Below are 15,179 nucleotides of genomic sequence, written 5' to 3' on the forward strand. Positions count from 1 at the left end.
ATGGGAGAGATGCATTAGCTTCGATTAAATTAATGTACTAACAAGCACTCTTTCTGTAAGATGTTTAAGCAGAGATTGATAACTCACTTTCTGTCACTCTCAGGCGGCCAGTTGTCCCATTTGTAATACGTCTCAGGCTGCTCTGTGAAAAGCACTTTGTGTAGACTGTTGAAACACAATGAAACAATCAGTAAAATAACAATCTGCTGTATGTAAATGCATTTGCATAATCTTGCAAGCAGTTAAGAGTGACAACAGGTACAGACTTAGCATACTGTAAATGGTGTCTCTTAGTGAAATATGTAGTTGAAAGATTTACATTTTAAAAAAATCCATATTGTTTTATACATGTTTTAAACTGTTATTTCAATGACGCAAAATGGTTGCAATTGATACTCGCTATTTTTTCCACAACACAACTTGGAAAATAAAATACTAATATGATGACCACAGCTACTGAAAGGTGGATATAAGAGTAGGCATAAGCCAAATGCAATATCATTGGGTTTTTTTTCTCCATAAGAATTCTAAACGCCCCCAGATATCAAGTGAAATTCATGCTGAGAAACTCCTTCAGTGGCTGCAGCATCATGACAAGTGTTGGCGTGTTTACATCCTGCCAAAATGGCATCTAGTGTTTCTTGTCTCTGCCATTTGTAAGCTCTTTCAGTAGCTGTGGTCTACTAAAAGCCACAAAGGCATCAGGGCCAAAGTGGAGAGAACAAAGACGTGGGTCTTTAAGAAGTTCTATTTGTCCACAGGCATCTTCCCAATCTTTTCTCCTCATCTTATCGCTAGGAAAGCAGCGAAGACTTACATCACTTCTCTTGTTGCCCTTTGATTGAAAATTACAACGAAAAGCCACACAATGTGGCATGGTATCAGTATTTTATTTTCCTGAGTTGTTTTGCGGTAAAATTAGCAACAGGTAGCACTAGTGCTGGGCGATATGACGATATATATCGTGGGGACGATAGAAAAGTGTCTATCATCCTATTTCTCTTCTATCGTTTCTATCGTCTCTAACCTAATTTTATCAATTACTAAAGAAAATATTGCATTAAATAGGCTATGACAAATGTATGATAGTGTCTTGTTGCTGTGCAATGCATACTCTACCCTATAAGTGATAATCAAGAATAAAAACGAAATTTTTCACAAAGAAACTCCGTCTTGTGCGACGTGACGCTAGATGGAGACGCAAGAGGTTGAAGATGAATGCCCGGAGTCGCAACAACAAACTGAAACTGCTACGCAGGCAGCAGACAAGAAGTACTTTTACCGACACGTGGGGGTACGTCAGTGATTTTGTTGCATTTTGGCGTCAAGAGCTCCGACATGGAGCAGAAGACAGTCATGTGCAAACTCTGCCAAAAGACTGTTTCCGCGCCCGACGCTGACGCCTGTTTCACACATACTTCGTCTGCAGTGTGTATGCGTTGTGTATTTTTTTCGGCACCCATGTTAACGGATCAGATCGTTCACACTGCACGCGGTTGCTGTCCGGTAGTGCGTTCCAGATGCGGTGCGTTTGCAGCAGTGGAGCGATCCTTTCGGCACAGAGTCTGTTTTTGCTGCGCTGCATGCGCTGAATTAAAGTGACAGCGCATTGTTCGCTGTAAAAATGAACATGGATTGACACGGAAATGTACCATAAATGCATATAAATGCAGTCTACTGTGTTTCACAGTCAACACGTGGCTTTTTGGCTAGGTTTAAAATAGTGCAGTTTTAAATAAACAAGGCAACATAATAGATGCACTTGTCCAGGTAGAAAAGTTCTTTAAAATATGTTTTTTAATAAAGATTTAATACGAAAGAAAGGCACAGAGAGCTGACTGCTTGTCTGTGGTAAATTTTAATTTAAAATATTTGTGATAGCCCAATTTCAATATAAAAAGGAAGCTATGCTGTGTTTAAATGTGTTGCAACTTGCTTGAGCAACTTAATATACAAATCTAGAAGTCAAGTGCATTGAATAATAGCCTACGTTGTTTATAATACGTTGAGTTTAAACGTGAATATGTCTAGTAGTATTGTATTAGTGTACTGTGATAGAAGAGTATCCCAATGCTGAAAAAGCACGTTTGTATTTGAAATTAAAATAACGGATAAATGGTGTGTTTGTGGTAAACACCCGCGGATCAGGAACGGACTGCAAACGCGTTCTGTGTGAAAGCAAAACGAGTCCGTGCTGCCTCTGCACCGCATACGTAACGTACACGGACTGCAGACGGAGTATGTGTGAAACAGGCGTGATACTTCATTTTGGTTTGCAAACTTTGCACTACAAGGTTGAAAAATGTTTTTTTTTTTTTATAATTGAGTGCTTTTCTGCTCAGAAACTTGAAATGGCTGTGCATTTTAATAAAAAAAAAGTTTATTTTGATAATACTATTTAACTATGATGTGGATAAAAAAATGTGAAGGCTACTGTAGCTCTACCTCCACCAATGTATTTTTCTCATTTGTGACAGTTCAGTTAAATGTCACTTCAAATAACGAATAAAAATAAAGTTGCAAAAAAATTATGCAATGATATTTTTGTCAAACTTTTCAGAGAATAACTGAAAACGTACTTTATTTTGGTATATCGTGATATAAAATAATCCATATCGTGATACATGATTTTTCCATATCGCCCAGCACTAGGTAGCACCAGTACCTCACAGAGTGCAACCATTTCACGTCATTGAAATAACACCACCCATAGTCCAAAATATGCATAAAACAAATGTGTATTTTTTTTTAAATAACGTAAATCTTTCTACTAGATATTTCAGTAAAAGACATAATTTATGTTACATTAAGACATTAAGTCCTAATACCGGGGGTTCCCTTTAAAAAGCAAATAAAACGGTAAGGAATTATTAAAGAAAATATATTTTTGGTGCCAAAAAAACTTGACATGGTTAAAGTGATATAAATTTGAATAAATATGACCCCTTTAAGTTAGTCGTACAATATTATTTTAGTAATTTTTAGCAATTTTTTTAAAGTTAAAAATTTTCATCAAATATTTATTAATTTATTTCAGCTTTATTTTAATTACTAAAAACACATTTAAATAGTTTTATTTCACAATAACAACACTGGTCCTGATACATACCAGTGCACATAGTCTTTAGGTCCCACTTTACTGATGGTGGGAACAACGGAGTGCAGCCACCACACAGCATCTCTCTGGATGGCAGCGATCTGGTTCTGAAAGGACCTCAGTACCTCCAGATCTGAAAAAACATATGAATCCTCATTAGTATAAACACAGTTTTGAATTTTGCATATATGATGTACTCTGAGAATAGAACATCTTACTCTTCTTCTCTCCTTTGTCCCAGGCAATGCCGGCCTCTTTGACCTGAGCAGTGATCCCCAACATCATGGACACCGTCAAGAGATCTGTCACTTGGATGACAAAACGCTCCTGAGATGGAAAAAAAAGATGTATAAGCAACACTGCACATCAAAACAGATATTTTGTAATTGTCTACACATAATATAGTCCTCACTTTAAACTCCATGTCCACATAGGTGGCTTCTTTCCTCTCCTGCATGAGGCCTAAACAGAATGACTGGAAGTTGATCTCGTGTTTGGTCTGTTTAATGATTTCCCTAAGTAAGGCTCGTGAAGCCCGCAAGTAGTCGTCTTTATTAGTCAGCAGGTCCTGGAACACCATGGCCAGAAACTAGAGACAAAACAAAAAAAGGTGCAAAAGTTCTTATTAAACTTCTTGGGTCCCTCCTTCATGTCCATACCACAAGTGATGCATGTCAAAATTTGATACTTTGGGTTAGGGGCTTTAAAAACAAATATTAGCAAAAGTTAATAGTGATACTTTGCTTAAGAAGCAACAGTTATTACGTGAACAAACACAGAAAAGTTACCTTGGGTGCCTGCTCTGGGCTATGCTGCAGAACTGTATGGAGCACTTGCATATTATTGGGATTTCTGGCATTTGATAGCTCATTAAAGATCACAAACTTCACCATGGTGCCCAGATTATCTCGATGAGTATTCAAAAGCTCCCTGGAGAACATGAGAAACGTGAAAAAATACATAAAATCAAAAAAAGCATTATTGTACTGATTTATAAATAATTATATTAATTATATAAACTGAGAGTTTAGGTCTGAAGGTGTAATGCTGACCTAACACACAGCATGTAGTGGTTGAGGAGAACTTTAGGTTTGAGGCGGATCTTGATGAGGTTCGAGATGACCTCCATGTCGTCTGAGCCGTGTGTATTACAGTTCATGCACAAAGACATCAGAAGATCCTGCGCTGGCCGAGTAAGCTGGAAAATCACCAAAAAAAAGCCTTTAGATATGTGGTTTCATACTCTCAATAACGCTTCCTATCTTTTGTCCATGTTTTTGTACCTTAGGATTCTGTAACCACATCTCGAGTCTCTGCACAGCCATCAGTCTGACCTCTTTATAACCACAGGTGGCAGTGAGAAGGCGCAAAAGGTTTCTGGACACGTTATCCATGGGCTGGCGACGGTTCAACTGGTCCCTCAAAACATCCAAGACATACTCCTCAACACTTTCAGCCAGCTCATCGTACCTGAAGCCCAAATAAGATAAAGGTTTTGTAACAGGTTTTTAGAATGATTTTGGTAAACACCTGAGCATGCTGTTGTATCATAACTATTATTATTATTATTATTATTATTATTACACAATTCTCAACACTAATTTGATTCCACAGCAAAGACTAACAGGTTACTGAATCAAATGTACAGTAAAAACAGTAACACTGTAAAATATTGTAACTTAAAATAACTGTTGCAAATTTTTATATATTTAAAAATGTAATGTCTTTCCATAATGGCAAAGCTGAATTTTCAGTAGCCATTACTGATCCTTCATTCTAATATGCCGATTTGCTGCTCAAGAAACATTTCTTTTTATTATCAATGTTGAAAACAGTTCTGCTGCTCAATATTTTGTAATGTAATGTAATATTTTGCTCCTTAAACCTTTTGTAACAATGTTTACTAGGGATGTAATGATACCAAAAACTGAATATTTCATAAGCATACTATTTTTGCTTTACGCTAAAGTAGGGACAGCAGGGATTTCACTGCATTCACTGTGAACTGAACCGTTCTGAGGCACATAAAACACCGGATCACGAGCTGATTGCCTGAATGAAGTGCACACTTTGCTTTGAAACACGCTGTGAAAACAGGCTTGTTGGTATTATGCCATATTGTGCTTTCGGTGATAGTTCATTCGACAGATACCGTATCAAAGCATAATGGCCCAAAACACAACTTTATAGACCTTTTATGTTCAAATAAGAAGTTCAAATATATTTTACAAACTACACTTTTTGCCTGGGAGACCTATCGGTTCATATCGTCATGTGACCATGGAGGACCAACCTAGGCATGACCTGTCCATCATCCTCTGGACTAAGTTTCTCTTCAGCGATTAAAAGCTCAGTCTGACCTTCATCCTCATCTGGAGTGGAAGGATGTGGGCTGTTGCCTAAAACACAGTATTTTATGTCAATTCTTCTTTATTCTACTAACATTTCTTTCCATAACTGAGAATAGTTTTGGGCTACCAACCTGCACTGAGGTCTCCCCCTGATCGCCCCGTTTCTGTCTGGAGCAGCATGCTCTTGGGTGGCATCTTGGTTGTGAAAGCAGTCTGGATGTTATCAACAAAAGTTTTACAGTGCGAGCTGTCCACCCAGATACGCTCACCAAGAGAGTCCTCGATGTAGACCTGGAAAAACCCCAAGGACCGTGTATCAGTACCATGATTAATGTGAGAGAAAAAATTTGGACAGCTTAATCGCTTACCTTGACAAATATCTCAGGCCAGTTTTCATCCTCCTCATAGGCAGCCATCAACAGGTTACAGGCCAGCACAGACACCAGGTTGTTCCCCTTAGCCTTAAAGTTGATTGAGGCATCACGGCGGAGCAAACTGCAGAGAGCCTGAACAAAGACAAATCAAAAATATCTTAATTTGTTGATGACAGAATTTTCATTTTTGGCTGAACTATTCCTTTACTTCCAGTATTACAGCACAGGTGATTCTGTTTACCTCTATCACACCCTCTGTGGCAAAGACATTGGGCTTGATTTTGGCGAGAAACATGAGGCTGAGGTATAGCGTCATGTCAGGCTTGGCTCGGTTCATCTTGAGTTGTTTGACAGCCCCGCAGAGCACACCCTCAATGCGGTCATCATTACCCTCTGCCTCCGCTGCCTCAATCTCATCCAGAAGCACAGCAGGAGACACTGAAAACAAAGAATCACATTTATGAATGTACACTCTGTGTAAAAACAAGGTCTATGAAAATCTGCACACTGGATTGGACTAAGGATGTCAACAAATAACACTTAAATACTAAAATATCTGCTGTAAATTAAGTCCGGCATATGTGACTAGAGAAAAGGCTGGAGTTTTCACCAGAAGGTCCAATTGTGACATTCTGAATTAACATTATAAGGTCAAAACAATAAGATCTATAATATGCATTCAGAAAATAGGCACTGTTTTTAAAAGAGAATGCTTGATACTGCTTTTTCATAAATACTTGTTCTACTGCATGTTGTCATTCCATGTCAAATCATAACGGTGTCGTATAGTGATGAAAGCCAAAATATTAAATGTCATGGATGAATATTTACTGAGTAATCCACTATTTTGTAGAGGGAGGTCAAAATGGCTATTTTCTCCTTAGATTCAGAGTCAACTTACAGGAGGGTAAAAACGACTTCAAAAAGATGGCAGCATCATTATCTTATTTTTACAAAGAGATTGGTAGTTATATTGGTAAAATAAGTTGACTTTAGCAATCCCTGTTGCATTATGTGCCAACGGTGGCCATTAAAAAGAGGAAACAGCACTTTTCAAGTTTTTCTCCTGCAACTTTAAGTTTGCATGCCTGTAACTTTAATGCCCTTTTTTAGATATTGGGTCTTAACAAACGTTCCTTTTGGCATCTTTAATTTAATGCCCTATGAGATTTGGTTCCAGATATATTGGAATTTTAATATGGTTCCAGGAGCAAATCATTAAAATGTACACATTTTCCACGGTCAAAAACCAAAAGTGGGTCAATTTGTAAAAATATGATACTTCTTTTCTTTTAAAGGGGAATGTCTGAAGAACAAATAATGTTAAAACTAGAGATGTATCTTGTTTCTTTCGATCAAGAAAACTGCATTGAACAAACCTCTGAGTGTCATAAATATTATTTTTCAAAAGATCACGTGCCTATAACTCAAAAAGTATTTAAGATATCACAATATGATTTTAGATTCTAGTTCTTCATAAACTTTTCTTTTAGAATCTTAATTTAAGGCCCTACATCATTCAATATAAATATGCCCTGAAATAATGAAAAAAGCAATATCTGCTTAACCGAAAAATACTTGATTGCTAAATGCCACTGTTTTAATTTGTTCATATTTACAAGTTTGTTCATTTCTATATTGGTTTTTGATGTGGTATCAAGGTTGGTATCAGTAAGTATGGATTTCACTGCTATAGGTATAAATGACTAATGTACAGCCTTTTCATGACACGTCATCAATTGGTCATTATTGATGAGACTGAAAGTAAACAATGCCACTGAACGGAACAAAACTTGCATATTTTGCCGATTATTGCTGCTGAAAATGGTCAATTATTGTCATGTTTTAGGCTGTACTAATCGCTCAGACCGGGAAAAACATTTGGGCCCGGTTTCATAGACAGGGCTTAGCCTAAGCCAGAATTAGGCCATAGTTCAATTAAGACATTTAAGCAATTTTTATAAACGTGCCTTAGAAAAAAACATTACTGCTGTGCATCTTGAGACAAAACAAAGGCACTGATATATTTTAAGATCAGTCAGTGCAAGTTTCTTTCAGTTGAAACAGCTCAGATTTACATTTTAGTCTAGGACTAGTAGTAAACAACAGCAAGATGCCACTGCCTTCTAGTATTGATGGCATTTCTGAACCTGATAACATTGCAGAGCTATGGTGGAGAGAGACACTGAAAACATTTTGAACTGTGTGAAGAGTGATGTGCTTAACATAGGTGAAATAGTCTAAGAGTCTAAGAACATGATTGTTGTGTCTTTAACTGATGTTTCGAAGAGTGACACAAGGTACTCATCTTGCTTCCGGAAACATTGGACCCAAAGCTTGTATGTGTTTTAAAAATGATGACTCTTGCATCTTTTTAAATGTTTTGTATTGTAATTTTTTTTTTGTATTGTCTTGTCTCTATGGACCTTGATGTGTCTTGAATAAAGTTGATTGAATTGAATTGTTCAAGAAAACATTCCAATAAAACTATTGTGCCCTTTCCTGCTTACTAAGTCCTTCTCTACATGATTTTGCAGCTTCCATGAGATTTTTTCTTGGTTGTAACAGCATAAATTAGCAGAACAATGTATTTAACCACACAATTCATGCTGTTGTTTACATTCAAGTATTGCCAGCATGGCCTCACATCTCATGATACAAGTGCAAACTATACAAGTACAAGTTAATCTCACCTTCTATAGGAACTACAGATGGCTCTTTGATGGAGGGGGATATTGATCGTTTGTCGACAGCAGCAACCTCAGCAAGGCGTGAGAGAGCGCTGGGTGGTGTAGTAGAGTGCTTGGGCCGTTTGGAAAGACTGGACAGGCTGGAGGAAGAGGGAAGAGATGACGCTGCCTCTCTTTTGCGGTCTGGGGGCAAACCGGTGGATGCTGGTTTCAAGAGAGCTGGGTTTGCTTTGGGCTCACTGCTCTGACTCTTCGCTCCAAGAGCAATGAAATCTCCTGGAGGTGGGTGACCTGAGGAACATCATAGGTTGATATTAATGTGTTTGAGAAGTATACAAGGTTAAAAATCTATTTCTTTACTATAACCACAGCTAAAATCTTACCTGATGGTTTGGTGTTACTAGGTCGCCTAATGCTTGTTGGCTTTGGTCGATTCATTTTGATACAGTTTCCACAAGTTCAAACTTACTGTAACTGTATGACACATAAACACCACAAGCTTTGAATTTCTCTTTTTGAGAAGGGAAATTATAAGCATACAAAAACTGCATTTAGGTAAACTATACAAGCTGCATCGTTTGTTGATAAGGCCTATTTGGAGCTAATAGCTTTGATATTGTAACACAAAGGGCGGACTAATTAATTCAGCATTCTGTGTAGCGTTAGTAAAACGATATTTATTGTCTTTTATCACCTTTACTAGCCATTATTTCAATATCTTCTATACAAGCTGTAACGTTAGCCTGGTAACGTTATGTAAGACTCTAAACATTTTGGCAGGTAATGTATTAGCAAAAAAACATCAAACATTTGCCGAAGTATACTTTTTTAAAATCACCATGTAGTGCTGAAGGTAAAATATATTTAATATACTGACATAGTAAGTGTATAGTATGAAGAAAATATATATAAAGTACCTCAGTTTATCAAAGGCGCTGCTACATGATTTGCCGTGTACTGTTTCTACTTCTGCTACGGTGTGAGAGTTTCCTGAAAGTGCAACAGCGCCATCTACAACACTGGAAGAAGAAAATGTAGAGTTAAGATACCAGAAAAACTTACTGTATATGGGCCATTCTACAGATTTGGTGCAAACTGCTGTCCCACAACCAAAAAACACATTTATAAAGCATTTAAGTATTCAAATGTTACATGTTTATTATCTGTTGAAACCCACAATAATAGCCTTTTTTTTTATCAGTGCTTAATAGGCTATATATTAAATCATCCTTTAGTGGGTACTTGCAATTGGGAGCTGGCTGTCCTGAACACTAACACCTACATTTTAACTTATAAAAATTATATTTAGATTATTTTTTAATTTATTCCATTGTTGTAGATTGTTATTAAAAGAAGTAAAGTTATAAAAGAATATTTATTTTATATTTTCATTGTAAATAATTACTTGATGTATTTTTATGTCACTACCGAAACAGTGCATGTTTTAGTCAATTGGCTGAGATTGATTTTAACTACACCCCTACATTTAAGATCAGGAAACTCTCTCAGCAACATGGTGAGTACAGTAGTCAACATTTAAAGTGGATCAAAACCTTTCATCAAAGGGGTCCTAAAACCCAAACAATACCTGTTCTTGTCTTAGGACAACTTTGATTAACTTTTTTAAACCACTTCTAATGTTAAAGATCATTTTGAGGTAAATGTGTTTGAAAATATGAAAAACCTGTGTGTAACTTTAACGAACACCATTTTCCTATAATTAAATAGACTTTTTGGGAGTTATTATTCCATAACATTTAGTTTTTATATGTGTACAACTGTTGTGCTGATTAGCATCTTTGAGCTAGGTTCAAAAGTATCTAAAATTGTCACTACCGAAACATTTAGTGAAGTTATGGTAGTGACATCTTTGTAGAATTGGCACTAACATAACAGTCACAGCCAAAACTCTTTCAGGTTGGAGGGTCTCCTTGCCATCACCCTGATCTTTAGCTCCCTCCACAGATTCTCAATTGGATTTAAGTCAGGACTCTGACTGGGCCACTGCAAAACGTTAATGTTTTTGTCTGCTAAACATTTCTTCAACACTTTTGCTGCGTGTTTTGGGTCGTTGTCGTGCTGAAATGTCCACTGGTGCCCAAGGCCAAGTTTCTCTGCAGACTGCTTGATGTTGTTGTTGAGAATTTTGATGTATTGCTCCTTTTTCATGGTGCCATTTACTGTGATTAGTTTCCCTGGTCCACCGACTGAAAAACACCCCCAAAACATTAGGTTCCTACCACCATGTTTGACAGTGGGGATGGTGTTCTTAGGGTTGAAGGCTTCTTCCTTTTTTACGCCAAATGAAAGCTACATCATTGTGGCCAAACAATTCAATATTTGTTTCATCTGACCATAAAACAGAAGACCAGAAGTCTTCTTCTTTGTCCAGATGAGCATTTGCAAAGGCCAAGCGGGCTTTTGTGTAGAATCTGGAGAAGTGGTGTCCTCCTTGGTCTGTGTCCGTGGAACCCAGCGGTGTGCAGTGTCCGTTGGACTGTCTGCCTTGAGATGTTTCCACCAGCAGAGCCCAGATTCATCAGGATGGTCTTGGTGGTGATCCTTGGATTCTTTTTTACCTCTCTCACTATCCTCCTGGCCAGCACAGGTCTCACTTTTGGCTTCCGACCACGTCCTCTGAGATTTTTCACAGTGCGGAACGTCTTGTATTTTTTAATAATACTTTGCACTGTAGCCACTGGAACTTCAAAACATTTAGATATGGTCTTATAGCCCTTTCCTGACTTGTGAGCAGCCACAATGCGCAGCCGCAGGTCCTCAGTGAGCTCCTTTGTCTTAGCCATGACTGTCCACAAACCAACAGCAGAGAGCTTCTGTTTTCACCTGTTGAGCTGATTAAAACACCTGTTCCCAATGAATCAGGGTAATTAGGATGCTTTAGAACAGCTAGGACTATTTGGAATGGTATAGAACTTTGGATTTTCCCATAGACTGTGACAGTTTGCAAAGGATATAAGTCATTTTGGACATGCCACCTTTTGTTCAAATGTAAATAAAAGCTGAGAAATATTTTTTTCCCGCAGTGATGCCACTTGTACATTGTCTTATTATCTTTTGGTACAACCCTGTGTCATTTCGGTCAAAAAAAAAAAAAAAACAAAAAAAAAAACTTGCTGGCTGAATAAAAGTAACTTTAAGTCAGAATTTGCAAGGGGTATAAATACTTTCGGGCTTGACTGTATATATATATATATCTGTATATATATGTGTGTGTGTGTGTGTGTGTGTGAGAGAGAGAGAGAGAGAGAGAGAGGGAGAGAAGAACCCTAATCATCAGTAGCATGGCATAGATCATGTACTTTTTGTTATAACACCAAGGAAGTTTATCTTGACTCTTACTTAGAGAGTAATGTCCATGTCCATGTTGTTGATTTATTTGTTTAATTTCAGGCGGATATTGACCCATAAGATTTTTCATCCTTGACTTTCAAAACATGTAAACAAGCACCGAATATCATCAATTACATTATACTCAGTGTGATTAGGTGTCTCTGGGTGGCACTGTTGCTATGAAGCATTTGGGGACTGCGAGGAATAATGTTTCCAAGAGTCTTCACTTTGAAAATGATGTCAGACATGGAAACAGACATTACTGTGCCTGCCAGACAAAAGAAAACAGAACTTTCACCCAGAAAGGAACACCACAGAGAACACACACTGTAAGGTACTCAGCAAAAACAACATGTGCTTGTAATCGGACCTCTACGGAGAAAATACACATGTGTGCCTGGTTACAGTTGCTGTAAGTATTGTTGAAAACATACTTCTCTGACAGGAACAATGAATGGCCACATCTGAAAGCCTTCCAGATATGAAATATCCATGCCACTTTTAAAATGTTGCAAGTGGAACTAAATATCCCATGTGTTTCCCTAAACTACAAGGCAGATTTGCTGAGTATTTCAGATGTGATGGACTTTTAAAACAATATTCCCTAAATAAGTCTATATACAAGACTTATTACTTAGCCGTTTGCCCCATCTAACTGCCCACTTGTTATATAAAGTGTTTTTCATATTAACCATATTTGTATGAGGTCATTGGCACACTAGTCACTATTCCAAATATAAATCCAGTGTCACAGGGGAAATTTAAAACCCGCAAAAAGAATTACTTTTTTTGCATTTTTTGAAAAGTATTTAAAGCACTTAGAATTGAAGAAATGACCAGGATAAACTGCTGTTCTTCTAAACATATTTTTAGTCTTGGAAGATTAACACAGCTCTGTCTAATGTTTGGCTTAAGCTGGCATGATCTTAAGAACTTGAGGATGTGTTTCCACTTAAAGATTTCTCTTCTTTTTTTTTTTTTTAAATCCACATGGTGGTTTCCCACAAGTCCCACAGGAATCCCACGGGAAGCATAATGGCAGTCCATCACTTCTTTTATGTTATTTGAGCTACATTTGTCTTTCGAGGTGTGTGTATAGATGCTTTGCTGCCATAATAATGCTCCAAAGATCAGGTGTGGGGGTTTTCGTAAAGTGATATTCTTCACCTGTCCGTGAGTATTTATAATGGGCAGAAAACTTTAATTATTTGTTTTAAATGACTTGCATTTTTAAGATATTTTACATTATTTGGTAACACTTTACAATGAGGTTTATTGGTTAACATTAGTTGTTAACATTAACTAAAAATGAACAATACTTTTACAGCATTTATTAATGTTAATTTCACTAATGCATTATTAAAATCACAAGTTACGTTTGTTAACATTAGTTAATGCACTGTGAACTAACATGACCAAACAATAAACAATATTTTATTAACCAACATTAACAAATAGTGTAATAAACACATTGACTAATGTTAACAAATGACTACTTATTGTAAAATGTTACTTTATTTGAAAGATTTCTTAAAGATAATGCTGTGAAGTATTACGTTGTGAGAATAAATACACATTGGCACACACTCATGTGAACATTTCATGCAAACAAAAAGCATGTTTTCAGCTGTTTTACGGTAAAACTCAATACTGATGATACAGATCATAGAATTTATTAAATGCCACCCAGTATTCTGGGCATGCAAGATTAAAGACGTCAGAAGCCCAAACATTTATATCAAACCCATATGCTTTCTCAGAGAGTGAATGTGTTTGTGTTGAGTCACTCGCTGCTAGAGAAAGTGAGAGAATGATTGAGCCATATGGAGAATTAAACCTGCTATAAACAGTGATTTTTAGCATCATTACTCCAGTCACATGATTCTTCAGAAATTATTTTAATATGCTGATTTGCCATTCAAAAAACATATTTTATTTTTATTATCAATATGTAAAACAGTTGAGTATTTTTTAAAGATTGTTTGATGAATCAAAAGATCCAAAGATCTGAAATAAAATCTTTTGTAACATTATACACTACACCACTCAAAAGCTTGGAGTCAGTTTATTTTGTGATATAAATCACAGAAATGAATACTTTTATTTTGCAAGGATGCTTTAAAGTGATCAAAAATGATGACAAAGGCATTTGTAATGTTACAAAAGATTTCTATTTCAGATAAATGCTGTTTTTCTGAGCTTTCTATTCATCAAAGAAACCTGAAAAAAAATCTACTCAGCTGTTTTCATCATAATAATAATTATAAATGTCTTTTTTGAGCAGCAAATCAGAATATTAGAATGATTTCTGAAGAATCATGTGACGAGCAATAATGCTAAAAATTCAGCTTTGAAATCACAGGAGTAAATTACATTTTAAAATATATTCAAATAGAAAACAGTTATTTTAAATATTAAATTTAAATAAATATATATTTTAAAATGTTACTGTTTTTGCTCTACTTTGGGTCAAATAAATGCAGGCTTGGTGGGCAGAAAAGACTTAAGATGCGTTAAAATTCTTACTGTTCAAAAACTTTTGACTGGCGGTGTACATTGTTTTATTTCTTCAAAAACTGAGGTGTAAGCACAGAAGGTGTTTGCAATTGCTTCGTATGCTTATTTTCAACAACTGTAAAGCAGAGTCTATGATGACAGACAGAGGGCGCTTTGGATTCCCTTCACTGACGTGCAATACCGAATTTTTTTGATAAACACTGACGTTACAGAAACACCAAAAAAAAAAAGATGTAAATGGGTGTATGAGTTCTCATAACAGTCATGTCATACCACAGATATATTTTAGGACACTGACAAACAAATTCGACCTTTTCCCAAAGTCTACCTCAAAATCGTTCACAAAGTGCTGAAATGACTTTTCGCTTGTTGCACACACAGTGTGAGCCCCAAACGCTCACTTTTAGCGACAAATACAACAAACCTTCCCAAAGTATTCAGTTGCGTCTATTTCTGGCCTCCCCTGGTTTCCCGCCTGACTGACGTCAGCATAAAGTTATTTTCATGAATGGAGGGGGCGGTCACGAGGAATCGGTGACGTCAGTGCTTGCGGAAGCACAGAGTGGAATGTTGATACATTGTTGTTGTTTTGTAGTTAATTTAGTTCAGGGAAACATTTCGCTTCGGTTGCAGGACGCGAGACAAGGCTCGACCTGTTGATTCCAAGACACTTCTCAGAGATTCTGCGCATCCCCGACACAGATTCCGCGTTCACAAGGTAAAGTGTGCGAGCTTTTCTGAGAGATGTTTTGAAATTCCTCGCGAAATTGCTGATGTTCTCACGATGACGGATAAGAAT

The 15,179-nt window shown here is 36.8% G+C and overlaps 1 protein-coding gene across 1 annotated transcript in view; it reads right to left on the reverse strand.

Moving 5' to 3' along the window:
• ints1 (integrator complex subunit 1) overlaps nucleotides 1-9,484 on the reverse strand; it is a 52,813-nt gene extending 43,329 nt beyond the window's left edge. The window contains exons 1-14 of the mRNA XM_073838744.1: nucleotides 9,430-9,484; nucleotides 8,896-8,986; nucleotides 8,516-8,803; nucleotides 6,064-6,260; nucleotides 5,817-5,954; nucleotides 5,580-5,739; nucleotides 5,391-5,496; nucleotides 4,381-4,567; nucleotides 4,150-4,295; nucleotides 3,886-4,027; nucleotides 3,510-3,686; nucleotides 3,316-3,424; nucleotides 3,110-3,230; nucleotides 88-165 (exon numbers count right to left, since the gene is read on the reverse strand). Coding sequence (XP_073694845.1) covers nucleotides 88-165; nucleotides 3,110-3,230; nucleotides 3,316-3,424; nucleotides 3,510-3,686; nucleotides 3,886-4,027; nucleotides 4,150-4,295; nucleotides 4,381-4,567; nucleotides 5,391-5,496; nucleotides 5,580-5,739; nucleotides 5,817-5,954; nucleotides 6,064-6,260; nucleotides 8,516-8,803; nucleotides 8,896-8,950 — 1,904 coding nt within the window. The 5' untranslated portion in view covers nucleotides 8,951-8,986; nucleotides 9,430-9,484. The remainder of the gene's footprint in view (nucleotides 1-87; nucleotides 166-3,109; nucleotides 3,231-3,315; nucleotides 3,425-3,509; nucleotides 3,687-3,885; nucleotides 4,028-4,149; nucleotides 4,296-4,380; nucleotides 4,568-5,390; nucleotides 5,497-5,579; nucleotides 5,740-5,816; nucleotides 5,955-6,063; nucleotides 6,261-8,515; nucleotides 8,804-8,895; nucleotides 8,987-9,429) is intronic.
• Between the last annotated feature and the right edge of the window lie 5,695 nt (nucleotides 9,485-15,179).

The sequence above is a fragment of the Garra rufa genome, chromosome 1, assembly GCF_049309525.1.
Source record: "Garra rufa chromosome 1, GarRuf1.0, whole genome shotgun sequence".
NCBI classification, from domain to species: domain Eukaryota; kingdom Metazoa; phylum Chordata; class Actinopteri; order Cypriniformes; family Cyprinidae; genus Garra; species Garra rufa.